This window comes from Cricetulus griseus, chromosome 5 (assembly GCF_003668045.3).
Source record: "Cricetulus griseus strain 17A/GY chromosome 5, alternate assembly CriGri-PICRH-1.0, whole genome shotgun sequence".
Classification (NCBI taxonomy): Eukaryota; Metazoa; Chordata; class Mammalia; order Rodentia; family Cricetidae; genus Cricetulus; species Cricetulus griseus.
The window spans coordinates 104,686,036-104,713,179 of NC_048598.1; the positions used below are offsets into that span (position 1 = coordinate 104,686,036).

Here is a 27,144-nt window from a genome sequence, read left to right on the forward strand (position 1 = left end):
CAAGACATTATCATGTTTGTTAAAGTATATGAATTAGTTTTCCTTTTAATACTTGAAACAACCCATTTGGGTGCTACACACCAACTTGACAACTTCTCTAATGCCCTTAGTGATGACAGTTGACAGTATGAACACAGATATTAGAGCTTATCCAGGAAATCCTTAGGTCTTCCTCGAGTGACAATACAGGTCCTGCCATAACTTAAGTTTACCTTTTGGTGAAGTTTGCTTAGTTTACTTAGAATCCCATTCTCCTGTGGAAAGGCACTCATCTTTTACGGGAAGAACACATTTTAATAGCTTTGTTTTTCCATTAACATGCTGATGTCTTTCTACTCTGTAGGAAAATCTACTTCATGTCCTAACAACATTTATCTAATATATGTCTCCATACCATATGCTTATAGTGCCCTTGGAGGCCAGAGGAGGTTCAGATCCTCTGAAACTGGGTGTGAGCCTCCATGTAGGTACTGGGAATTTAACCTGGGTCTTTAACTGCTCTCTAGCTTCCACAGGCAGGATTTCTCTTTGTAACAGGCCTGGCTGGCCCCTGAACTCCCAGGCTGGCCTCGAACTCATAGATCTGCCTGCTTCTGCCTCCTGGGGGATGAAATTAAAAACATGCAGCACTATGCAGAGATAACTAACTTTTTAAAGCAACTTTTATATGTTTAATAACTCAATAACCCAAAGTATATAATGAAACCATAGTTTACTTTTTTAAGATGCCCCAAGATTGTAGCTATTACCACAGAATTTCTTTCTTAAAGTGTATAGAGAACAGAAGAGATAGAAATAGTGGATGAGTACAATGGTGCATGCTTATAATCTGAGCTGTTCAGGAGACTAAGATAGGAGAATCATAATTTTGATGTCTACTTGCTTGTGTTACATAGTGAGAACACTTGTCTTTAAAACAACAGAAAAACAGGAAGGGCGTGAAAATAGAAGAAAATTGAGGCTTGTTTCATGTATCATTTTAGTTTTACTTCTGTGATTACTTAATGCTTGATGTGAACTCTTTTCCATCATGAAAAACCACTTTGTCTTGACACTGGTCACATTGTATTGAGAGCCTTATTTGCTTATTTAAAAGTATTCTGTAAGGCACACATCATATCAGACATATTAACCCCAGGTTATCTTAGGATTTCAGAGACAAAATAATGGAATAGAAATGTCTGTTTAACATGATTGAGATCAGTACATGTTATATATTTTTATTGACATACCATTGTACTATGTAAATATATACATTTGTAATTTCTAGAGGTGGAAATGGTTTGCATTTTATGTATTATATACATGTACCATACTAACATGGTTCCATGAATATTTACAATTAATGTAATTTTAGAAATTAATATCTGACTTCACAGTGCTGTTTTTGCTACCTTATGCTCTCTATAAATTGTTAGGTTCAGTTTTGTGGGGGTGGGGTCCCAGACAAGGTTTTTCTGTGTAGCCCTGGCAGTTCTAGAACTCGTTCTCTACCATCACCTCCTGAGTGCTGGAATTAAAGCTGTATACTACCACACTTGGCCAAATTGTTGAATTTTTATTGCTTTCACTCTTCATATTATCCTGTGTGTCTTGTAAAAACAAACAAACCAAAAGTATATTTGACTGGGAGGTATAGCTCTGTACTTGCCTAGTATATTTGAGACTTGGACTTGCCTCTACTACCACCAAAAATAAAACACCCAAAATGCTAAGTGTGTTTCTTAAGCTTCAAGTTACTGTATTTTGTATTTATAGTTTTTTGTTGCATTCATTTTTTTGTATATGTTTTGTTTGTATATGTGAAATAGCTGTATGTGCCAAGGTGGGCATGTAGAAGTCAGAGGATAACCTTTGGGATTGGTTCTCTTCCACAGTGGGTTCCTGGATCAAAGTCAAGCCAACAGGCTTGAGCTATCATCTGGCCAGCCCCAAGTTACATTTCTTAAAAATTTGTTCCTTAACTGAAGGTATGCATGAATAAAGGAAATCTAATTTGTCTGTTTTGCAATAACAGTTTTTTTCCTGTTTTATAGGTTCTCTTCTTCTAGAGTCCAAAATAAATCCTAATACTGCATACCAGAAACAACAGGTAATTAAAAAAAAAAAAAAAGAAGTGAAGCTGTTGCCTATTATGCATTATCTTTTTAGCTTGGTGATTAAGTGAATTCACCATTGGATTCCTTACAATAAGAAAATCAGAACAGATTGTAACCTTTTGCCAGTCCAATTGCTAAAAAATATTTTATTACATGGCGGAGGGCACATACTTGTGGAGGTCAAAACAATATGAGGGAGTTGATTCTCTCCACAATGTAGATTCTGGGCCTCAGACTTGGGTTGTCAGGCTTGGTGGCAGCTATCTTTGCATCTTGAGCCAGTTTGCGTGCCCAGTCTAATTTTAAAATGGGAATTTTCTAATAGTCTGTATATGGTTAAAAGGTGTTTGCTTTGTTTTGTTTTGTTTTTAATTTGTGTGTATGAGGAGTTCACCCATATATACATCTATGTACCACGTGTGTGACTGGTGCCCTCAAGAGTTGGGTATCAGTCAGAAGAGGGTATCAGTTCCCCTGAACTTGGGGTTAGGAGTAGTTGTGAGCTGCCATGTATGTGCTGGAAACTCAACCTGGGTCCTCTGCAAGAGCAGCAAGTGTCTTTAACTACTGAGCTATCTCTCTAGCCTTGTTTTTGTAGTTTTTTTGTTTTGAAGCTAATGAAAATTCCTCTTGCCTGCCTCTTGCAGGCTGACAAGTATATACTCACTTAACTGTATCATCGGCCGTGTGTGTGTGTGTGTGTGTGTGTGTGTGTGTGTGTGTGTGTGTGTGTGTGTGTGTGTGTGTGTGTGTGTGTGTGTGTGTGTGTTGTATACAGGTTCCTGAAATGGGTTCCTCGGGAGTCAGTTCTCTCTTTCTGCCTTGGGTTCTGGGGGCATTGTCAGGGTTGCAAACTAAGTGCTTTTACCAAATTAACCTATCTCTTCAGTCCTCCAGATATTCTAGCAACACAATAAACTAGCAGTTTCTTCGTTTTTACCTGAAGGAAAAAATGACGGTTGCTGTAATAATCAACTACTAACACAGCCAAGTGGTTAAAGTTCCTTTTTTTTTTTTTTTTGCTATCAGAGATGCTTCTGCAAATAGGATGTTAGAATGACTTCTAGAACAGCATTCATTTTCTATATGGAGTTTAATTTCTTATATAGCCTCAGTGTAGGGCCTTAGAGTGCTCTTAAAGAGTTGAAATTTGTTTACATATTAGAAGGGAATAAGAAAGAGTATAGATTCGAATCTATATACTCTTCCTTATTTCCTTCTAACATGTAAACAAAGTACCTAAAGGTAAATTCTTCATATAGTATATACTGGTATTATCATGAAGTATTTTACATGCACAAATAAAATGTGCTCCACAAAGCCATTCAAATAAAGAAATCTCTTTATTGCCCTGAAGGTACAAGTATGAAAAAAATTATACTATCATTGACTATTAAAATAAGACTAGAAGGAAGTTAGTATTGGTAGGGACTGGGTGTGGTAGGGCATGCCTGTGATCTCAGCACTTGCTCAGTGGAAGATAAAGAGGATCAGAAGCCTCAGCAATAAAGTTTGAGGCCTTGCCAAAGAAAAAACAAAACAGACAGATGTAACTTACGGGGCATAGACCAAATATACTGGTGGCACATACCTGTAACAGAGTACTTAGAAGGCAGAGGCAGGTAAGGTCCTGTTTCAAACATAAAACAACATGAATTTTTGTGTGCAGGGTGACAGGGAGGACAGGTAGGTGCTTTGGAGAGTTCAAAGGCAGCAACCACTGAAGGAGATATACCTGTTAGCCTCAGTCCCACTTTTGGACTGAAAACTTGCAGAAATGTTCCTGAGCAACATGAGGAGGATGTGGGGACATTGATAAGGACTGTGGGCTTCATGAGACTTGCAAATGCTTCCTCAGCAGGTTGGGGCAACTGTATGCAGGAGGCAGAAATCACCCAGGTCAAGTACTCCTTGGAATCCCATCCTTCCAGATCTAAGCCTTGATGGCTTCTAGGATTTAGGGGAGCTCCATGGATCCCTGGGAAGAGCTTGGCCTCTGGGTGGAGGCTGGCCCAGAATATAGGACTTCTATATATACTTCTGAGTCCAGGCTGTGGCTAATGGGGTCGGGCACTCTACTTTGTGCTGTATCTGGCACTGGACTCCTGAGGAAGACCTCCCAGAGACTGGGTAGATGGAGCCCGCTACTTAACTCTTTCTATTTGTGGAAGTATTTCTGGTAGACTTTTGCTCCAAGGGTAAGGTCTAAGATCTCTGACTTAGCTCCAGAAACTGCTTAGTGCTCCTTGTTGGTACTCTGACAGGATTACCACTTGTTGTATCCTTGACCCACATTTAGTGTTTCTTCAGGTTGAGCCTAGCAGCTAGAAACACTCAAGCTAGCTTCAAACTCAAAGCAGTCATCCTACCTCAGTCCCCTAAGTGTTGGATTAGAGACTTGACTCATTCAAATAAGCCACAGACAGGTAAAGAACAGCTGTTGGCAACTGAGGGGAGGGCTGGGTTTTGTTTGTTTCTAACCTCTGTAGGTGTTGCACACAGATATGCATGTAGAGAAAACAGCAATACACATAAAATAAACTTTAATTTAAAATGCAATGTGTGAAGATAGTCTTAGTGTACAGTGGTTTGTATTTTTAGAATATAAATTGTTTATGCATCTTACAGTGTTTTTCATATTTTGCCTTAGATTGTTTCATTTGTGTAGATTTGGCAGAATGAAGTGTAACAAAGCACTGATGATTACCAGTAACAGTGTAATGTAAAAAATGAAGTTCTCAATTCCTTTTGCCTTATTGCTTTATGCATTTGCTGTATGTTAACACATGTATTCATTCAGACTTTTTTTTTTTTTTTAACCCAAAGGACACTCTGATTGTGTGGTCTGAAGCAGAAAATTATGACTTGGCCCTTAGCTTTCAAGAAAAAGCTGGATGCGATGAAATTTGGGAGAAAATATGTCAGGTAATTTTATGAATAGAGAAACACCATGCTGTTTTTAATAATTTTTTACTCGGTATACAAAAATAATGGGTTTCATAATTATATTTAAATACAAATAACATTCTTGTGCATTGTTCATACCCTGCATTACTGTCTCTTGTTCCTTCTCCCGGCTCCCCTCTTTTTCCTGAAGTAACCCTGCTTTTGTCACATTTTAAGTCTAACTTCTGTCTGTGAAAGAAAACATGCAGTTTAATCTTTATTCTTTTCCATTACCTATCTCGTTTCCCCCTTAAGATCTCCTTCTTCTGGGGTACATATATCCAAACCATAGCAGCTCCTGTGCTGAGGATAAACTGTGGGGCAAAGGAGAGTTAGTTACCCAGTTGAGAGATGTGGGGCATTGAGAGGCAAGTGAGGCTCAGTGGCTCCTGGAGACAGGGGTAGCACAGTCTGTAGATGATCAGACATGGGGCAGAAGGTGAGAACCAATGGCCACTCATGACTCAGGTTTTTGCCTGAGTAAGAGTTGTTTTCAACTAAGATGGGAACAGATGCAAGTAGAGCAGTCCTGCATGGCATGATGGCATACATAATACCTTTAATCCCAGCACTTTGGGACACAGAGGCAGGAAGATCTCTGAGTCAAGGACATCCAGGGCTATACAGAGAAGCCCTGTCTCAAACAGAAAACAAAAAACCCTTCTTAACTCCATAAAGACCCCATTCTACTTTCGTGTCCTGCTTAAATCTAAATTCTCTGCATAGGAAGAAGCATACTTGTCTGTCTGGCCCAATCTTTTTAACCTAATGATGTCTAGTTCCATCCATTTTCCTGCAACTGACATTTCATTCTTTACAACTAAGTAAACCTTCATTGTGTATATGTACCATATTTTGCTTTTGGTCCATCCATTTGCTGATGGTGTGTGCTTCTGGGCTGGTTCCTTATCTTGGCTGTTTTAAACAGTGTAGTAAACATGGACATGCAAGTATCTGGGATATAGTGGCTTAAATCCCTTCAAATGTTTATTTAGAAGTGTTAAAACTCCCACCATGTGGTCGTTTTAATTTTAGTTTTACTTATTTTTTAAAAACCTCTGTACGTCTCAAAAAGAAAAAAAGAAATCTGTACTAATTTTCATAGTGACTATATTAGTTTAATGTTCCCACCAGCAGTGTTTTCTCTACATCTTTGCCACCATGTGCTCCCATTTGTTTTCTTCATGGTGGCCATCCTGATTGAGACAATGTGAAATGTTACAATTTTGACTTGTGTTTTCTTGGTGACTAAAGGTGTTTAACTTTTTTTTCCCATTTAACTCACAAATTTGTGCATAATTATGGTACATGGATGGTGTGTATACTATGTCATGGCTAAATTAAATCAATTGACCTGTATTCTCTCACCATTTTTGTGGGGAGAATACTCTTACAACTTTTAAAACACAAGATTTTAAACATGTTATCAACCACAGTCATCATTCCCTCACTAGACCTCAAGGCATCAAACGGTATATTCTTGTCCAAATGAAGCTTTCCATCTTTAAACCAACAATATTACCGTTCCTAAAACAACACACATCTAGCCCCCAATAACCATAGTTTTACTCTATGTCCAAAGTTCATCTTTTCTGTGTTCCTCATACATGGGGAGATCCTATACTTATTTGTCTTCCTATGCTTGGTTTGTTATATTTAGCTAAACTTTTCTCTAGGTTCACCCATGTTATTGCAAATGGCAGTTTCCTTCTTTTAACACTCAGTTGTAGAGCATGTTTAGTTTTTTTTTCCATTTATTGGCTATTTATGTTCTTTTGTGAACTGTCTGTTTAGTTAATTTGTACATTTATTGATTGTCTTTGAGGAATGAAAACTAGACTTCTATTTGTCACCCTGTACAAAGTTCAGTTCCAGTTGGACTGAAGACCTTATTAAGACCTGAAACAGCTAGAGGGAAAATGTGTTAGAGATACAGACATACAAGCTTGTTCTGAGGCTTCCAATAGCTCAGGAAATGTTTTCATTGATTGCTTTTTGTTTGTTTTGGTTTGGTTTTCCAGACAGAGTTTCCCTGTGTAGCTTTGGACCCTTTGGAACTCTCTCTGTAGACCAGGCTGGTCTCGAACTCAGTGATCCCACCTGCCTCTACCTCCTAGGATTAAAGGCATTTGCTGCTACCACCCTGCTCATCCGATTGCCATTTTAGCTTTCAACAGATAACTCTTGTGGACAGTTCTACACATACAGATTTCACTTACTGAATATGTAGCTTTGTTATATAGATGCACTAATCAATTTTTTTCTTTTGGTTTTTTGAGACAGGGTTTCTCTGTAGCTTTGGAGCCTAACCTGGCACTCGCTCTAGAAACCAGGCTGGCCTCAAACTCACAGAGATCCGACTGCCTCTGCCTCTGCCTCCGAGTTCTGGGATTGAAGGCGTGAGCCACCTACGCCATCTCTGATCAACCTTTTTTAAATCATAGGCTACTACCTAGCATTTACAAGAGATCATTAATCTGCTTTGGTCCAAAGCTAGCTTGCCTTGGTCTTTGGGATTGATATTAGATGTTTTTCCTTTTTGTCTTAGAATTATGTGTATTCGTTATGACTGTAGCATTATTGTATTTGATATTCATTTGAATTTTACTTAAATTTTGAAGAGCTTGGTACTATCCAAAATATGGCACAGTCCTAGAAATGTTTCTGTGGAGTTTCTCTGCTTAGAAAAGATGGCCATGGACAGAAGACTATCTAATGTATTTGGTCCTCTATGTTGTAGGTCTTGAAGAGACTCTGACAGTCTGTTTAGGCTGTCCAAGAAGTTGTTCCTGACACTTAGACTTCAGGAGAACGTTTAGTCAGTTCTTCAACTGTTGATTAGTTTGCATAAACATGAAAACATCATTTGGAGAGTTATAGCATAGTTGACAGTTGTATCAAATTTGATAAGATTCTTAAAACTTTGTCACTACAGGATTTTTGTTGTTGTTTTTTGCTCCTTCATCTGTTTAGATTTACTGTTTGAACTTTGTCAGCTACCTAAAAAAAAAAAAAATTTTTTTTTTTTATAGGTTCAAGGAAAGGACCCTTCAGTGGACATCACTCAGGATCTGGTAGATGAATCTGAAGAGGAGCGATTTGATGATATGTCCTCACCAGGTTTAGAATTGCCATCTTGTGAATTAAGTCGACTGGAGGAAATTGCAGAGCTTGTGGCATCATCTTTACCTTCCCCTCTCCGTCGTGAGAAACTCGCACTAGCACTGGAAAATGAGGGTTATATTAAAAAGCTTTTAGAGCTTTTTCATGTGTGTGAAGATTTGGAAAACATTGAAGGACTGCACCACCTATATGAGATTATCAAAGGGATCTTCCTCTTGAACCGAACTGCTCTTTTTGAGGTTATGTTCTCTGAGGAATGTATAATGGACGTCATTGGATGCTTGGAATATGACCCAACTTTATCACAACCACGAAAACACAGGGAATTTTTAACAAAAACAGCCAAATTTAAAGAAGTGATTCCCATATCAGATCCTGAGCTAAAACAAAAAATTCATCAGACATACCGAGTTCAGTATATACAAGATATGGTTCTCCCTACCCCTTCAGTCTTTGAAGAAAACATGTTATCAACACTTCACTCCTTTATCTTTTTCAACAAGGTAGAAATTGTTGGTATGTTACAGGTAAGTTATGTCATTCTATATCCCACCCCCCAATTTATAAAAGGTACCTGCTTGATGAATAATATTTAAAATGCTAATTGCTTTAAGCAAAAGTAATAATTTTTTAAATCCTTACATTGAAACTTAATCTTGGAATATTATGATAATTATTTTGATACTAATTTACATTCTGATTAATGATGATACTCTTGAGACCTGAAGGTTGTTGTGTTCTAGGTAAAGATGGCAACAGTGATAGCACTTGGTTAACATGCTGGTGATCTATACTTAGTCTCAGATATCACAAATTGCAAAGGGAATGGACGGTGTCTAAGCAACTTTAGGGGAATGACACTAATAAAATAATCAGAGCTGGAGACAGAAGAACACATGCTGTTCTTCCAGAGAACTGCCGCTTGGTCCTGTTACCCACATCGGGTACCTGTAATCACATCTGCCTTTGTCCCTTCCAAAATGTGTTTTTGTAGTAGTTGAGAGTAGTGGGAGTTTGGGCTTCACTTGTTACTTAATAGCTGCTGTGTGATCTGAACAGCTTGTTATGGGAAACCTTGAATTTCCCTTCTGGAAAATCATATTAATATAGGATACTATGAAGTGTCTGAAGATCAAGTGAAACCACACAATAAAGTGTTAAAGATTTTGTAAAACTAGGTAACTTTAAAAACGGTGTCTATTAATTCTTGATTTGAATGTGAACTATGTTACATAGTATTTGACAAAACCATAAACTGAACTAGAATTTTTCTGTTTTGTGTGGGTGTGATGTCTGTGTGTGGGTTTTCAGGTACAGGCACTTTTGTATACATGGAGGCCAGTGGAGGACACTGGGTGACCTGTTACTTGCTGCCTTATTCTTTTGAGGCAGAGCCTCTCTGGACCTATACATTGCTATGTGTCCTTGTTTGTCCCTGTTTCCAACCCCACTCAGTGGGTGCTGATGGTGTATAAACACTGAGCTTTGTCTCCAGCCCCTAAGTTATATTTTCCCTACCAACCCTTTACATGTACACATACAAAATTACACACTCTAATTGACTAGTTCCTCTGTAATACTATTAAATGCTCTGATACTAATCTGGGATGTATGTTGAAATTGGATGCCATTAGTTTTGAAAAAAAGAAGACAACGTCAGAATCATGTATTTATACATTTTCAGAAAAAATAATTGAGTGTTGTATAGAAATGTTTCCTACCGTAGTGAAAATGAAACTTACTACATAGGACCTGCAAGATGGCTCAATGCTAGAAGAAGAGAACCAACTTCCAGAAAGTTATTTTTTGGCCTTCATATGTGTTCTATGGCACAGTGCTCCCCTCATTCCTAATATATAGATAAATGTAATTTCTTAAAAACTTACACTGTAGTCTGCATGAATTTACACTTTAACTGGAGTAGTATTGAATGTACTCCTACCTAAGCAAATAGATTTAAATTATGAGCTAAATCTTGATGAGAAATTGTAATGAAGAAGGTTCCCTGGGTACCAGAGAGGATCTATATTACTTGCCCAAAATAATAAATGTTCTGTAATAGAATCCTTTGGGGCCTTTTCAAAATTAATGTCATAAATATTTGGGGGGGGTGTGGTTTTGAGACAGGGTTTCCCTGTGGGTTTGGAGGCTGTCCTGGAACTAGCTCTTGTAGACCAGGCTGGTCTCGAACTCAAAGAGATCCACCTGCCTCTGCCTCCTGAGTGCTGGGATTAAAGGCGTGCACCACCACTGCCAGTAATGTCATAAATATTATAAATTTAAATAATTATCTCAAAAAAATTTAGTGTGTTAATGAGTATAATTAAAGATTTATTATGTATATAACATTCTGCCTCCATGTATGCCTGCACACCAGAAGAGGGCACCAGATCTCATTATGGGTGACTGTTAGCCACCATGTGGTTGCCGGAAATTGAACTCATGACCTCTGGAAAAGCTGTCAGTGCTCTTAACCTCTGAGCCACCTCTCTAGCCCTAGATAATTCTTCATGATCTCTAATTTTAACATTTTAAAAATCATTTTCTATATATTTAAAGCCCAAAGAATGTTTCATTTTTATCCTTACTGGAGAGAGGTTGTAGAACCTTAATTTCTGCCATTAGCTTGTGCAATGAATTGGCAAACACTGGCTACATTTATGTGTTTTTTGTTTGACTCTTTAAGAGACTGGATCTCACTGCTGCTCATGTTGTCCCCTAACTTTCTATCCTTCTCCCTCTACCTCCCCATTGGTGTAATTTTAAGAATTTGGCACTAGGCCAGATTTGCTGTGCTTGTGTTTATTAAGTTTCATGGTGACACAGCTATAATCAGTCTGACTTGCAGTAGTAGTGAATGAGAAACCACTGGCTTGCAGGGTATGAAACACTTTCTTCCTGGCTCTAAAGCAGGAAAAGCGTTTTGTCAAAACACAAAGGTAATCTTTCTGATAGAAGTCTCCAGTTTGTCTTTGTTTTGTTTTAAGACAAGGTCTTACTTACTATGTAGACCCAGCTGGTCTGGAATTCATAGAGATCCACCTGCCTCTGCCTTCCTAGTGCTGGGCAGAAAGATGTGTGCCCCTAACATTTGGCTGTGTATACATACATACATACATACACACACACACACACACACACACACACACACACACACACACATACATCTTTTAATAGATGACTTTTTCCTTTTTAAAAAAATGACATCTTTTATCAAGCTAGTTTATAGCATGCTGAAATTGTATTTTATATAGTCTTGCCAGCAAGATAATTAAATTTATCATTTATTTCATAGGAAGATGAAAAATTTCTGACAGATTTGTTTGCACAACTGACAGATGAAGCAACAGATGAGGAAAAAAGACAAGAATTGGTAAGAAATCATACACTAGAAGGGTAGAGAAGTGGAATAGCCATTTACACTCAATTGATTCTCTTCTAATTTAAGATTGACCTTTTTAATACTTGTCCTTTTTCCTGATTTCAGGTTAATTTTTTAAAAGAATTTTGTGCATTTTCTCAAACGCTACAACCCCAAAACAGAGATGCTTTTTTCAAGACTTTGTCAAATATGGGCATATTACCAGCTTTAGAAGTCATCCTTGTAAGTTTGCTTCTCTACATTCTGAACTGCCCAGGTGAACCATATCAAAAACTGGATGTGATATTGGAGAGTTTTATTATTTGAAATTATAAAATTGTATCACTTTTCCCTTTCCTCCTTCCCAGGCACCTGCTTGTGTTCTCTCTCTCTCTGTAACTCTAAGTTAATGGCCTCTCTTTCTTTAATTATTAACATATATATCTAAGTACATAAATACAGAAGTTTTTATGAAGTAGGCAAAGCATTTGAGTATAGCTGATATTTAGTGCTAGCTGTGTAGCATAGAGTTAACAGAAATGATACAAGTCCAGTATTAGAGTCCTCCTTTGTTTAACTAGCAAACTGCTTTTGTTAAAATAATTTTTTGCTGGATGTGGTGGTAATACACATTTAATCCCAGGTAGAGTTGGGGAAATTTATGTGAGTTTGAAGTAGCCTGTTATACAAAGGATTCCAGGACTTTGAGAGCTATACAATTAGACCTTGTTGTACATACATATGAACATACATATAATAATGTAATCACATCTTTAATAATTAGCTTTATAGCCTATCAAATGAAATGTTAAAATAAAAGGACATGGTTGAGAATAGTGATTCATGCCTTTAATCCAAGCACTTCTGGTCTCTTTGTGTAGTCACCCAGGACTACACAAAGAAATTAGATCTTGAAAAATCATACATTACACAGACAATTATATACATATTTATAATTCCAGCACTAGAGAGGCAGAGGAAGGACAATGGGTCTCTGAGTTTGAGACCAACCTGTTCTACGGAGTGAGTTCCAGGACTACACAGAGAAGCCCTGTCACCAAAAAAAAAAAAAAAAGGTTTTAAATATATCTTGAGGATGGGGAATGGTGCCGCCACTAAAAATGGTACCTATGCAAGCCTGATGACTAAAATTTAATCCCCGAAACCCATGTCAGAAGCAGAAGCTGGATGTGGGGTGGGTGGGTATGTGGGGGGGAGGGAGGGAGGGGAGAATATGATCCCAGAACACACAGTAAGGTAGGATTCTGAGGCAGATCTGTCCAGAAACTTACAAGACAGCTAGCCTTGAGTATGCAGCACTGCAACAGATCCAAGGAAGACCTTGGCTCCTCCTAAGATTTGTCCTTTGACATTGCTATGTATGCTGCCTACTTGGGTATCAATCCGTGCTTCCTTCCATTCAGTTTGAGAGAGGGTCTCTTGCCTTTTGTTGTTATATACTGCATGCTAGCTAGGTTAGTTGCTTTCATGGAGTCCCCTGTCTTCACCTCTAATCTTACCATAGAAGCACTGGGGCTACAAATGTGGACACTGTCATCCCTGGCTTTGCATGGGTTCTTGGGATTTGAACTCGGGTTTTTAGGCTTTCTTGGTAACTGCTCTATCCAGTGAGCAATCTCCCTAGCCCTTAGATAAATTTTTACAATTCTGACCATTTCATACAGTGTGTTGTGATCATGGTCTCCCATCCTCTTTTTCATTCCTTTCCACTTTAGCTGATCCCTCTCTTTGTCCTAAAGCATCCCTACTTTCCGTTTTGTTTTTTTTTAAACAGGGTCTCTGTATAGCACTGACTGTCTTGGAACTCAATTCTGTAGACCAGGCTGGACTGAAACTCAGAGATACACCTCCCTCTGTCTCCAAAGTGCCAGGATTAAAGGTGTGGGCCACCACTGACTGGCTCTCATTCCTATCTTACTTTCATGTCTTTGTTTTGTTTTTTGGGACCCAGTGGTTTTAATTAGGGTTGCTTATATAAGTGAATGTGGATAAGGAGTTGTTTGCTAGAGCATCAACTTACCAGTGGCTACACCACCAGGAAAGTGGTTCCCCCTACCAATCATTTAGATGTTTGTTTTATGGTCTGGTGCTTTGTGACAATTTCTTTTGTCAGGTTTTGGATAATTTTGTTGATAAAGTTCATGTTTTTATAATTGTAAGAGAATGGCACTTTTTCTATGCAGGGCATGGATGATACACAGGTGCGAAGTGCTGCTACTGATATATTCTCATACTTGGTTGAATATAATCCATCCATGGTACGAGAGTTTGTCATGCAGGAGGCACAACAGAATGATGATGTAAGTAAGAAGTTAACAGAGCAAAAAATAACCAGCAAGGTAAATATTATTTACACTAATAGTAAGTATTTATGCATAGAAGACTATAGCTGGGGTTATGTATTTTTAAGATTTAAACTGCTGCTATTTGGGAAGTGTAGCCATAGTGTTAGGTGGCTCATTTGTCCCCTTAATTTGCTCCTGCCTTAGTTTATAAATTTATTGTATTTGATGTCAACTTTTAAATTATGAAGCTGACTTGTCTATATTGTCTTATTTAAACCCTTAAATCAGTTGACCATTCTGTTTGTGGAACTGTAAGTAACTTTCACTGGAAAGCATTTAGACTACTAGAGGTGGAGCCTCAGAATCAAGAAAAAATATGGCCCTGAAATGTATTAGGGAAGTGTTTCTTTATAATAATAAAAATAAGTTATTTTCTTGTACTCTCATATAAGCTATGGTGGTATTTACTCAGAAATTAGAATAGGTAAATTGGCTTTAAAATCTGTTAGCCTGTCTTGGCAGTGTAGATTGAATTTGGTGGGACATAGTGTATGTAGAAGCCCTGGATGTGTATGAGCTTTTCTACTTCACTCTACTAAACCAGTAGTTCTGTTTTTTCTCCTTCCTCCCAAATTTTACTTAAGAACAGATTCAAACCGTCTCAATTTCCTTGAGAAGAGGAAATTTATGTCTCCTTTTAGGGGAGGGGAGTTTGCAGAATTTCAGCTTGCAGTGTTTCTTGCAAAATGAAGCATAACATTTTTAAAAATCTACTATTCCACCAGTTTGAAGTTGAATGCCTAGTAATTTCTATTTGTGGTTCCTTCTTAAAATTATAGTGGTAGACTACGTGCAGAAATGTACCATGAATTATTGAATCATGATCACATTTTTCTTCTATGAAATAGTCCTATCTTGAGAACCAGACTATCTTGAGTAATTAAAGCTAAAGGCTGTTCTCTTAGGCCCTGTAACCACTGGGTGAGCAGACATGCCGGCCTGTGCATCTTCACACCCCACGAACATGCATTAGGCCTCTGGATTTCAGTTACCAATCATTTCCATATAGTGTCTGCATTTTCTTTGTCCTTGTCTGTCTTACCACTGCATACATAGGCAAGCAGAAGGAGTTTGCTCATTGTATCCTTCAGTTTTTATTAATCCTCTGGGCCAAGAACACCATCCCTAAAGGTCCTTGGGAAAAGCATAAATTGTTTTCTCTGACATTTGTAATCTACATTATATACTACTGTTCTGGGCACTCCAGTCTCACTATACCCAATTTATCATTTCCACAAATGGAAAACTGCTATTGTGTCAAAAAGAAAAGAAAATTAAGAAGCAATGAAAGCAAAGCAGTTTTATAAATTCTGACTATAAGTATTCTTATTTTGAACCACGAATGTAAAGTCCATGAGCTTTCTGCAGAGAATAAAGTTATTAGAGAAACAAAACATGTTTTAACACCAAACCTGGCTTTTGTGATCCTATTGTTTTCTTTAATCAGATAAGTTCAAAGATAATAGAAAAAGCCAGAAGTAGTGGCACATGTCTTTAATCCCAGCGCTTGGGAGACAGAGGCAGGCAGATCTCTGAGTTGGCAAGATGGACAGTCTCTTAGTTCTAGGGCACCCTGGAGAAAAAAATAATGGGAAAATAAACTTAATTTTTTTGGTCCTATTAAAGTCTTTGTATCATCTGTTAGGACAAAGAAACACTCCCATCTATCGTGTTAAATAGTCACTACTTTGTTTGAAGTTAACAAGATGGCTAGTGTTAGCTGTAATGCTATAATATGTGTCTTAGTAATTATATTATGTGTATTTTTATCACCAGGATATTTTGCTCATCAACCTCATTATAGAACATATGATTTGTGATACAGATCCTGAGCTTGGAGGAGCAGTCCAACTTATGGGCCTGCTTCGAACTTTAGTTGACCCAGAGAACATGCTAGCCACTGCCAATGTAAGCCATGGCTATTTCTTCTTGTTCATAGCAGTATGTTTTCTATTGCTGGTAGGAACCAATACAGTTAATAAAGTTCATCGAAGTATTTTTGATTCCTTAGAAAACAGAAAAGACTGAATTTCTGGGTTTCTTCTACAAGCACTGTATGCATGTTCTCACTGCTCCCTTACTAGCAAATACAACAGAAGACAAGCCTAGTAAAGGTAAGATAACTCAGGTTCGTAGCTTTCTTGAATTGTCAAACTCAAAAACTGATGTTGAGTACAGTTTAGATTTAAGGCATTGGGGCTGAAGAGATAACTCAACAGTTCAGAGCACCGGCTGCTCTTCCAGAGGACACACACTGCTGCTAACAGTCTACAGACTCCAGTCATTACCACCCTCTTCTGACCTCCATGGGCACTGTACGTGCATGGTGCAGGCAAAAGAAAAACTAATGTACATACAATAAAAAATAAATTAAGTCTATAAAGAAAGGAACAGAAGCAGGAGCAACAGGATATACCCTAAGAAGGAAGTAACCATCTCTAATAGATTGGGTGAGATTTTATCGTGTGTTTTCAAGAGATTTTTAAGATGAAATTTGTGTAAAAGTACTATAATCACAGCTAACAAAAATACACCAAAAAAAGTAGCTGTTGTTTTCATTTCAGGTTTTGTTTGTTTGTGTGTTTGTTTAAGAGATCTCTCTATGGAACCCATGTTGGCCTCAAACTTACAATCTTCCTATTTCAACCTCCTCAATACTGGGGTCACAGATGTGTGACAAACTATTACAGCTTATTCCTTAGGGCTTACACTTAAGTGTATGTTTAAAGGGTAGCTTTAGAGTTACTATTAGGAAATTGCTGTTGGAGCTATATCCAGAAATCCATATATATTTTCCCTTATAATTCACAATATAGGGGCTGGAGAGATGGCTCAGAGGTTGAGAGCACTGCTGCTTTTCCAGAAGTCCTGAGTTCAAGTGCCAGTTACCACATTTGGCTTACAACCCTCTAATAAGATCTGGTGCTACCTGCTTCTGGCCTCAAGGCATACAGACAGACAGAACACTGTATACATAATAAATTAAGAAACAAACAAATAAATAAATCTTTTAAAAGAAAGAAGTAAAGATGCCTTGGTCATGGTGGGCCCACACACACACACACACACAAATCACAGTGTAGTATGTTGTTTGGTTTGGGGTGGTTTTTTTTGTTTTTTGTTTGTTTTGTTTTTCGAAACAGGGTTTCTCTGTGTAGCTTTGGAGCCTATCCTGGAACTCACTCTGCAGACCACGATGGCATCGAACTCAGAGATCCACCTGCCTCTGCCTCCGAGTGCTGGGATTAAAGGCGTGCGCCACCAACGTCCCGCTCAGTGTAGTATGTTTAAATCATACTCTATTACTAGTATTATTCATGGCATTAATAGATGTACTATTGTGAAAAATAAATGTTTATTTTTACTTTTTCCCCCCTTGAGACATGGTTTCGTTACATGGTGCTGTCCTCACTATGTAGACCAGGCTGGCCTTGAACATCCGTGGGCCTCTGTCTCCCAAGTGCTGGGATTAAAGGTGTGTTTCTGTATCCAGCACAGATAAACTCTTGTGTGACCCTAGAAATCAAATTTTGAAATGACATTTTGCTTTTTTCTATATTTGTATTTGGTAAAAATTTGAGGTCTGTTTCCAAATTCACACTTTCTTCTTTATTTTTTTCCAGAACAGTTTTAGATTTATAGCCAAATTAAAGGGACGTTATGAGATTTTCCACATTCCTTTGCTTCTGAGCTCACACATCCCATTGAATTTTTACATTCAGCTGGGCAATAAATAGTCTTTATTCATAGAGGGGGCTGTGCAAAATTAGAGACTCACATACTGTGATGATGGACAAGTCTTCATTCTACAGGCCAGGCTGACAGGCCCCCAAGTTCAGGTCCAGCTTGATGCTGCTTTATTCATAATGCTTTGTGGACATATGGGCTTATGTGCCCACCGCTTTCAGGCTACAGGGTCAGGGTTGGATATGTGCTAGGAGGTTTGCAGAGCATATAAACTAACTTGCTGTCTGATCCTTTATGGAAGAGGTTTCTGGTGGGAAAGAGATACTACTGGATAGCCAAATTCACACTTCCAAGCCACCCCACTTTTACTAAGAACTTGTAGAAGGGATTATTCCATATTCTATGGGGGCTAAGTTGTAAGAATGAAAAAATAAAATACTTGGAGAGACTTACTGCCTTTAAAGAGTAAAGATAAATCAGTAATTATTGTTGTGTTATGAGCGTACTGTGAGCGGTGAAGAAAGCAGTGAAATCAGTAGAAGATAGAGCATAATCACACCAAAGATGAAAGGGTGTGTGTTGTGACTTCTTAAACTTTATCATCTGTTCAGCATACATATGATCATGTTTTGCTTATTCTAGATGATTTTCAAACTGCACAGTTACTGGCACTTGTATTGGAATTGCTAACATTTTGTGTGGAGCACCATACCTACCACATAAAGAACTATATTATCAACAAGGACATCCTTCGACGAGTGCTAGTTCTTATGGCCTCCAAGCATGCTTTCTTGGCATTATGTAAGTTCTTCTTAAAAATTGTTTATCATCTTTCTATATCATCCACTTTGTAGCTTTAAAGCTAGTTACTGAGAACATCACTGACTTGGGCAGGGAAGGGGTTCATCAGGGACTTAGGATCTTAGTAAAAAGCTCTGTGTCCTATGACGTAGTTTGGCAGGTGTTCATACAAAGTGGAGTGGCTAGAAGATATCTGCCAGTTCAAATGGTAAGTAACTACAGTTTAGTCAAAACTACCAGTGGCATATCTTTTCTATAACTTACAAACTGAAAGATGGTTTAATAAAAGAAAAATAGTACTATAGAGAGCATATGTGTCCCACAGAGCCTGAAATAAGTACATGTGGACCTTTATTAAGAAAGTTAGTGAATGATTTCATAGCTACAGGTAGTTTTCTTTGCTTATTTTGTGTTTGTGTGTTTCGTTTATTATTTTGCCCTTAAAAAAATAAAATCAGTAGTCTTTCTGCAGCCCAGACTGGTTTAAAGCTCACTGCAATCCTCATGCCTCAACTATCTGAGTGCTGAGGTTATAGGTGCTAGAAATTAAGCCCAATACCAAAAGCAAAAGGATTTGCATACACTTGACCACTACACCATACCCCTAGCCCAAAAGCTATAGACATTTTTTTAACGAGTTGTTGTTTTGTTTTTGTTTTGTTTTTAGATTTGTCTTAGTGATACTTTTGTTTTTCCTTAAGCTGACATCCACAGTGTTAAGACCTCAGTTTATTGTAGTAAAACATACTTTTGAATTAGAAATAGATTAATCCAGGCAGTGGTGGACTACACCTTTAATCCAACACTCGTGAGGCAGAGGTAAGAGGATCTCTGTGAGTTCAAGGCCATCCTGGTTTATAAAGCATTTCCAGGATAGCCAGAGCTATTACGGAGAAACGGAAAACTTGGTCTCAAGACAAAACAAAAAAAGTTACTGGACTAGAGACATGGCTCAGCAGTTAAGAGCACTGGATGTTCTTCCAGAGGGCCTGTGTTCAATTCCCAGCACCCACATGGTGGCTCATAACCATCTTTGTAATGGCATCTAATGCCTTCGTCTGGTGTGCAGGTATACATGCAGACAGAGCACTAACATACATAAATAAATCTTTTTTAAAAAAGAAAGAAATAGCTTAATCCATTATGGCCATGTTGTAGCCAGACATCTTAGGTAATGAGTTTGCATATCTAAACTGTAGTTGGTCCGTTGACTGACCAAATTTAGAGATACTGAAGGCTGACTTACTTACTGCCAAATAACTTGCCAATTGGCTTTAAAGGTAAGTTGTTGTTTTAAGGCTTCGTGTTTTATTAAAGTTTTCACTACCATGTTTCTCTACTTGGCACATATGTGATAAATGCATGTGTTTGAAATATGTCTTTTTACAACCTGAGAAGAATATTGGGTTCATTTACTTTCCACTGAACCCTCAGAATACTAAATATTACTTTAGTCATTGCTTGTATAATTATTGATGAGACTCTAAGGGCTATAACAAATAAATCATCTTCCAAAAGTGAGCTTTGTACGTACAAAGAAGGGCTTTAGGGGGCTAGAAAGATGGCTCAGTGGTTAAGAATACTGGATGGTCTTCAGATTATCTGAGTTTGATTCCCAGTACCCACGTAGCAATTCATAACTGTCAATTCCCCAGTTTCGGGGCAGTCTGAAACCCTCTTCTGGACTCTGCAGGCCACACATGTGGTAGATAGGCATATTTGCAGAGAGAATATAATGCACATAAACATTTCTCTATATACTTACCAAAGAGAGGTGATGGTACCAAGACCAAGTTCTTTCAAGTCCCCATAACGAGTTTTGTCTGTGTGAAGAAAGAACTTTGGGAAACGAAACAGAAAGGAAAAACTGAATGCACAGATTGTTTAAATAGTTTTATTTCAGCAAAGAAAATAGCTAGATATGGTTACTTAACCTACAGCTCTGGTATTCCAAAGACAGGCCTATGTCTGTGAATTCAAGGCTAGCCATAGCTACATAGATACCCTGTCTCCAAGAAAAAAAGAGAAAAGAGATTAAATAGAAACTATTAGTACATTTCAGTGAATCTGAGATGCATATCTTTATATGTCATCTCAAAGTAAGGTAAGTCTTGCAGTTGTTGGCATGGCATTTATAATTAGTAGTTTTGTTTTCATAGTTTATTAGGAGAGTGTCATGTAAAAATCAAAATCCAACTTATTAACAACTGTACTTAATAACAACTTATTCTAAGTGAAGCAGATCATGAAGTTTTCACAGAGTTGTTAACTTGATTTGTCTTGTTCATAAGAGAGTGGCATTGTTAATTGAATATGCAGTTAAGATGTTAAGTATAGGAAGGTGGTGTGTTTTGCTCTAGATGGAAAACTTTGAGTCCAGCTGGAAAGTGTCAGGACATGCAGGCTAAAAGAAAAGGCCTTGCTGGGCGTTGGTGTCACATGCCTTTAATCCCAGCACTCGGGATTCAGAGGCAGGTAGATCTCTGTGAGCTCAAGGCCAGCCTGGTCTACAGAATGAGTGCCAGGATAGGCTCCAAAGCAACACAGAGAAATCCTGTCTCGAAAACCAAAAATGAAAAGGCCTTTTCTGCAGTTTAGGCAGTCCCTGTATCTTCTTTGCTTGTAGTATTGTAAAAAGAATGTATTGCAATCCAGTAATAACTATGTAGGGAATCATTTTATAAGATGAAGATCATATTGGAAACTATGCTATTCTATCTTAGGTATATTCTATACATATTTTATAACTGGGACAAATTTCTTTGAAACACCTAAATCTTCACTGTGGGCCTCTATTCCTGAGGATGAGAGCATCTCAGACAATAGCAGTCATCAGTAATAATCCATTTAATAAACACTGGCTTTAAGCTAGGTAGTGGTGGCGGTGCTGGCACACACCTTTAATCCCAGCACTCAGGAGGATCTCTGAGTTGGAGGCCAGCCTGGGCTACATGGAGAAACCCTGTCTCCAATAAAAGAAGAAAAGAAAAAGAAAAAAGACTACTTAATAGTATAGAGTAAGACCTGTATAAATTTGGGAAAACAAACGATTTAATGGTTCTTCTGAGAAAATTATGCATTGAAAAGTATGCATTGAAATAAAAAGTTTAGTATAGTATTTCAAAGGGAATTTTATAATTTAAATACACTGTGTGAGTAGAAAAGACAATAGTTAATGTACTTTGGGAACTTGGGGGTTATATATATTTTATATATAATCTATTTTTTAAGATGTATTATGTTACACAGTGTTCTGCCTGAATGTATGCCTTCACACCAGAAGAGAGCACCAGAACTCATATATGGTTGTGAGCCACCATGTAGTTGCTGGGACTTGAACTCAGGACTTCTGGAGGAGCAGCCAGTGCTCTTAACCTCTAAGCCATCTCTTCAGCCCCAGGAGTTTTATATTTTATGTGTTTCTTTTTAATTAGTATTTGTCACTTTTAAATACAACTAAGAAGTCTGTAGATAAGACCCACAGTCCTTTCTAAAATGAGTAAGTCCCATTAATCTATTTACTGTGCCTTTTTAAGACTCTGGGTACTTTGAAACAACTTGTATGTTGACCTAGGTAGTGTTGTTTAAAAGTATTGAATTCAGGAATGGGAAATGGATTAGTGAATAGAAGGGGCTTGCTGCTAAGTTTGATCCTTTGAGCCTACATGAAAAGAGAGGACCACTTCCTAAAAGCTGTTGTCTGACCTCCACATGTGAGCCATGGCACATACATATCACACACACACACACAAACACACACACACTCACACTCACTCTAAATGTAGAACAGAAACAGAACTTTGTAAAAAGAATGAATTTCTTTTAAAGCTTTATTGTAGAGTCAGAGGCAGCTCAGTGTTAAGGTGCTTACCTGGCATGCTAGCATCGTAAGGCCCTGGCTTCAATCCCTAGCATCAATGGGAGGGAGCAGGCACAGCTTTGCTACAAAGCTTCTATTATTAGTTCCACATGTGGTAATGAGTCTTAAACTTACTGCATGAAATCTCGTGTCATGTACTACAAAAAAAAATTTAATCAGAACCCAACACAAGATATTCCTGGCCTGTTGTGAGTAGAATCAGAGTGCACATTGTGAAAATGCTATGGTTATGCAACTGAGCATAACTGAGAGCTTTCTCTAATCTCCTTTAATGACTGGGCTTTATAGAATTGACTGGTAAAATGTGGGAAATGGCTTGCTATTCAGTAGGAAAGGAATAGTAGTATCTGGGTATGTTGATGGGGGTCTGTTTAGGGGGGTGATTTTAAACAAATAATTATTGATGTAAATCAGGACAAATGGAAATAAGAGAGGGAGGCAAAAAAAAAAAAAAACCACCTAGAACTACCTTCTATCTATTTCAGCACTTTCTGGGTAGCTGTGCTTTTAAGGGGTAAAGGGTATCATTGTAAGTCCTGGTCTCACTGAATTCTGTGATGCATATGTAGCATCAGGGTTAATGTGATGTTTTGATAGGACACAAGTCTCTACAAAGCCTGCAGAGTTAGATTACCAAACCTTATAATAATAGTTCTTGCTTTTGAAAGTTTAAAATTTACCTACTAGCATGAGCTTTTTAAGTGTTTTTATCTAAACAAGTGGAACCATCTCACTTAAGTTATTCTACCAGATAATCCAAAACAAGAGAAATCACTGTTTTAGAAATAAACCCTGTTGGGCCTTCACTCACCACACAGAACAATGCCTCTTACTGCTTAAAATGTCTTCACCATCCTTGAGTTTTTAAATTTTTTTCATTAGTTTAAAAATAAAACGCAGTTATTATTTAAACTATTTTGAAACTCCCTGCCCAGAGTGTTTCTTTATGAAGATACACTCTTAAATAAGTTGGATTGTTAGGGCAGTTTCTAACCAACTGTACCTAATTGGGCATTCACTTGTGGACCTCTTTGTGCCAACTAAAGAAAAATTGAGCTGCTTTACTCCTCTGCCTTCCCACCCAGAAACCGTGTCAGCATGGTTGCCTGGCTACCTGCTCATGAAGGACTTGAGTAATAACAAATTGGCAATTTAACGAGCCACTTCCATGATCTCCAAAGAAATCAAAATACAAACACAATATTTAATCTTGCCAACCGAAGACGATGTGACTGCGTGAAGTGAGTATGCTTTTTTGCACTGTTTACAGTAATTGGGGCATTAACTTACTGATAATTCCATGTAGGTAAAGAGGGCTTTGCTGAAGTCGAGCTGTCTGACTATATTTGGATCTTGATGAATGGTGACCTAAGTAACTCCCCATACCTCAAGATGCAAATATATATCTGCTAATCTGTAAGTTAAAGCCTAATTAATTATTAAAGGGAAAATTAAAAAGCATACTCGCTGCAATGAGAGTAGAGGATTGAATTTTAAAACAACCTAAAATTCTATCTAAACAATGGGAAGGCAATTATGGGGGCATGCAGATTTTTGTGGTTTCTTGTCTTTTTTAACCACATCTACAAATAAACCAGTATAAATCCATGAACTTATAAAATAGTGAGAGTGTCCAAAAACTTGAAGATCAAATTATAATACAGTGGACTGCCCTAAAAAACAGTGATTTTTGTTTTTAGGTGATGTTAAAATGTATTCAAAGGGGTATGATGAAAAAATTGTTCCCTTAAATAATATGATAGTCTCAGTCCTTACCTTAGCTATAAATTACATTTTAGCCCATAGTGATTGATATATTCCCAGAACTTTTCTGGCTTTCCAAGACTTGTGTTCTATGATAACATACACTACCTGGGGGGACGGGGGAGGTGATAGGGTCTCACATGATAACCCAGGGTGTCATAGAATTCAGTATGTAGCCCCCACTGGCCTTGTACTCTAAACAATCCTCTTACCTCAGACTCCCAAGTGTTGGAATTATAGGCATGAATTATGGAACCTACCAACATACACTGTCGTTGAATGATCTTTTTTTTTTTTTTCTTTTTCTTTCAGCACTTTTTCTTTTTCTTTTTCTTTCAGCACTTTTAAGATCTCTGTGTTAAGGTTCACATACCTGCACACAGTTAAGAATACAGGATACTGGTGTCTGTTATTAAGGTCTGATGTTTGTTGACGCTGAGATGTAGATTAAACAGCAATGCCTCTGTGTTTCAGGTGCCCTCCGATTTAAGAGAAAAATCATTGGATTAAAAGATGAATTTTATAACCGCTACATAATGAAAAGTTTTTTATTTGAACCTGTAGTCAAAGCATTTCTCAACAATGGATCTCGTTACAATCTGATGAACTCCGCCATAATAGAAATGTTTGAATTTATTAGAGTGGTAGGTTCTGTCTTCTTAATTTGAGAAATTTGAGTATCTGTCTTTTGTCTTGAGAATGAATGTTGAGATTGTTTTAAGAACCATGCAACCAAAAATCCAAAAGTAATTCAATTCAGGCTAATTAGGGAAAAAAAACCAACAAATAATGTGTGCAAAACTATCTGGCATGCTTTTTAGAGCTGTGATAAATATACTGGGTGTGGTGGCTCGGTTTAATCCTAGTACTCCTCATACCCTTTCAAACAAAAAGAATTGTGATAAGATACACAGAATGTCAAATGCTTGTGATTTTCTTCATTGTCAGATGTATTCTCAAAGGGTAGTATCTTTTATGTTACTGCACAACAGCCACAGAAGTCCATCTCCAGAACTTTACTGTAGACTTTTTCTGTTATTTAGTATGTTTTTGAGATTAGGGAGAGTCTTGCCCTACGGTTTATGTGGGCCTCGATCTCATGACCATTCTCCTGCCTCAAGCCTTTGTAAGTTCTGGGATTGCAGGTGTGTACCACTGTGTCCAGTCTTTGGGAACCAGAATCACTAGAATAGGGCTTGGTTGGACATACACGCTGGGAACACCTGTGGACAATTCCCAGATAGACCAAAAGCTGCATACTATTGATGGTGCCAGTGTAGTATATGTTATTCCCATTTTCATTGTTTGACTATTTTTAAGTTTATAAGTTTATGAGATAAACTTTTGGTGAGTTTTAGGAACTACTGTAATAATGCCTCATTTTGTTAAAGTTGTGTCTATGTGTCTGATTTATTTATTTACAATTCTTTTCTGTAGGAAGATATAAAATCATTAACTGCCCATGTAATTGAAAATTATTGGAAAGCACTAGAAGATGTAGATTATGTGCAGACTTTTAAAGGATTAAAATTGAGATTTGAACAACAAAGAGAAAGGCAAGACAACCCCAAACTTGACAGGTAAGTTACTGCATATTTGAACATGTTCTCCATTCAGCAGTAGATTGTGTGCTGGCTTTCTCGGTTCTTGGCGGTATTTGAGTTGGCTGTAGAGAGAAGATGGGGAAAACATGCTCAGAAATTGTGGGGAGTGGAGGGAATTGCCATTGTCTTTTTCTTCAACATTTATTTTATGCATGTGTGTATCTTCAAATACATGTACTTTGGGATGGGTTTGTCTCAGAACAACTTGCAAGAGTTGGGTCTCTTCTTCCACCGTTTGGGTTCTGAGGTTCAAACTCAGGTTTGTCATACTTGGTAGAACACACCTTTATTCTTTAAGCCATCGTGGCAACCTGTGTGCTAATTTTGCTTGTTTGTTTCTGAAAGTGTAGATGAATTATAGTAAGATCTTTAGATACCAACATAAACTGATATAGTAGTGAGGTTTCACATGATCAGAATATTATCTTAACCAGGTGGTAGTAGCTTTAATCCCAGGCCAGCCTGGTCTACAAAGCAAGTTCCAGGACTGTTACACAGAGAAACTCTGTCTTGAAAAACAAAACAAAAGAATATTATCTTAATTGTTTTTTTAAATGCCATATACCTTCTAGTTATTTAACTAGATTCACACTTGTAGTATTGGTTGTTTTTTTCCCATTAGTTTCTTCTTCTACCTCTTCCTTCTCCAGAAGGGGAGCTTGGGGATTTTCAAGACAGGATTTCTCTGTTTAGCTTTGGAAGCTATCGTGGAACTCAGTCAGTAGACCAGGCTGGCCTCAAACTCACAGAGATCCATCTGTCTCTGCCTCTTGAGTGCTGTGATTAAAAGCATGTACCAATACTGTCCAGCTAATTTTTTAGTATATATGTGGTTTGTCTGCATGTACATGCCTAATAGCCACAAAAGATGAAAAGGTTGTTGGATCCCCTAGGACTGGAGATACAAATGGTTGTGAGCTGCTATTAGATGCTGGGAATTGAACACAGGTCCTAACTACTGTACCATCTCTAGCCTTTGTAGTATGGTTTATAATCTATACAGTAATTACTTAATTCCCATCATTATCAGGCTTAATAATTGAGCTATAACAGTTAGCATTTTAGAAATTTGAAGTTGGATTATACTAGTTTATATTAGATTTGATAGGGTCTGACTTTTAATTAGTAATTGTTCCATTGTGGTTTGGTATTTGGTCTTGGTGGTGACAGGGATCACACCCGGTACCTCATCCCCTTACAGCCTTCCATTTTCTCATAGCATGCGGTCCATCTTGAGGAATCATCGATATCGACGGGATGCCAGAACTCTTGAAGATGAGGAAGAGATGTGGTTCAACACAGATGAAGATGACATGGAAGATGGAGAAGCTGTGGTGTCTCCATCTGACAAAACTAAGAATGATGATGATATCATGGATCCAATAAGTAAATTCATGGAAAGGAAGAAATGTATGTTAAAACAGTGGGCAAGGGAAAGTGAGGCTCTCTCAGTCCAGGTCTTTTATTTCTTGAGAAAATGATTAGTATCTACTCAGAATATACAATGACAGTT

At 37.8% G+C, this 27,144-nt stretch overlaps 1 protein-coding gene across 2 annotated transcripts in view; it reads left to right on the plus strand.

Moving 5' to 3' along the window:
- The window catches only part of Ppp4r3a (protein phosphatase 4 regulatory subunit 3A), a 39,620-nt gene that overhangs the window by 9,153 nt on the left and 3,323 nt on the right, over positions 1-27,144 (plus strand). The window contains exons 2-13 of one of the 2 annotated variants that reach the window (XM_027419129.2): positions 2,037-2,092; positions 4,926-5,024; positions 8,078-8,695; positions 11,464-11,541; positions 11,656-11,772; positions 13,734-13,889; positions 15,672-15,803; positions 15,907-16,009; positions 18,225-18,383; positions 24,502-24,671; positions 25,465-25,607; positions 26,851-27,041. In XM_027419129.2, coding sequence (XP_027274930.1) covers positions 2,037-2,092; positions 4,926-5,024; positions 8,078-8,695; positions 11,464-11,541; positions 11,656-11,772; positions 13,734-13,889; positions 15,672-15,803; positions 15,907-16,009; positions 18,225-18,383; positions 24,502-24,671; positions 25,465-25,607; positions 26,851-27,041 — 2,022 coding nt within the window. The remainder of the gene's footprint in view (positions 1-2,036; positions 2,093-4,925; positions 5,025-8,077; positions 8,696-11,463; positions 11,542-11,655; positions 11,773-13,733; positions 13,890-15,671; positions 15,804-15,906; positions 16,010-18,224; positions 18,384-24,501; positions 24,672-25,464; positions 25,608-26,850; positions 27,042-27,144) is intronic. The other variant, XM_027419130.2, reaches the window with a different exon arrangement.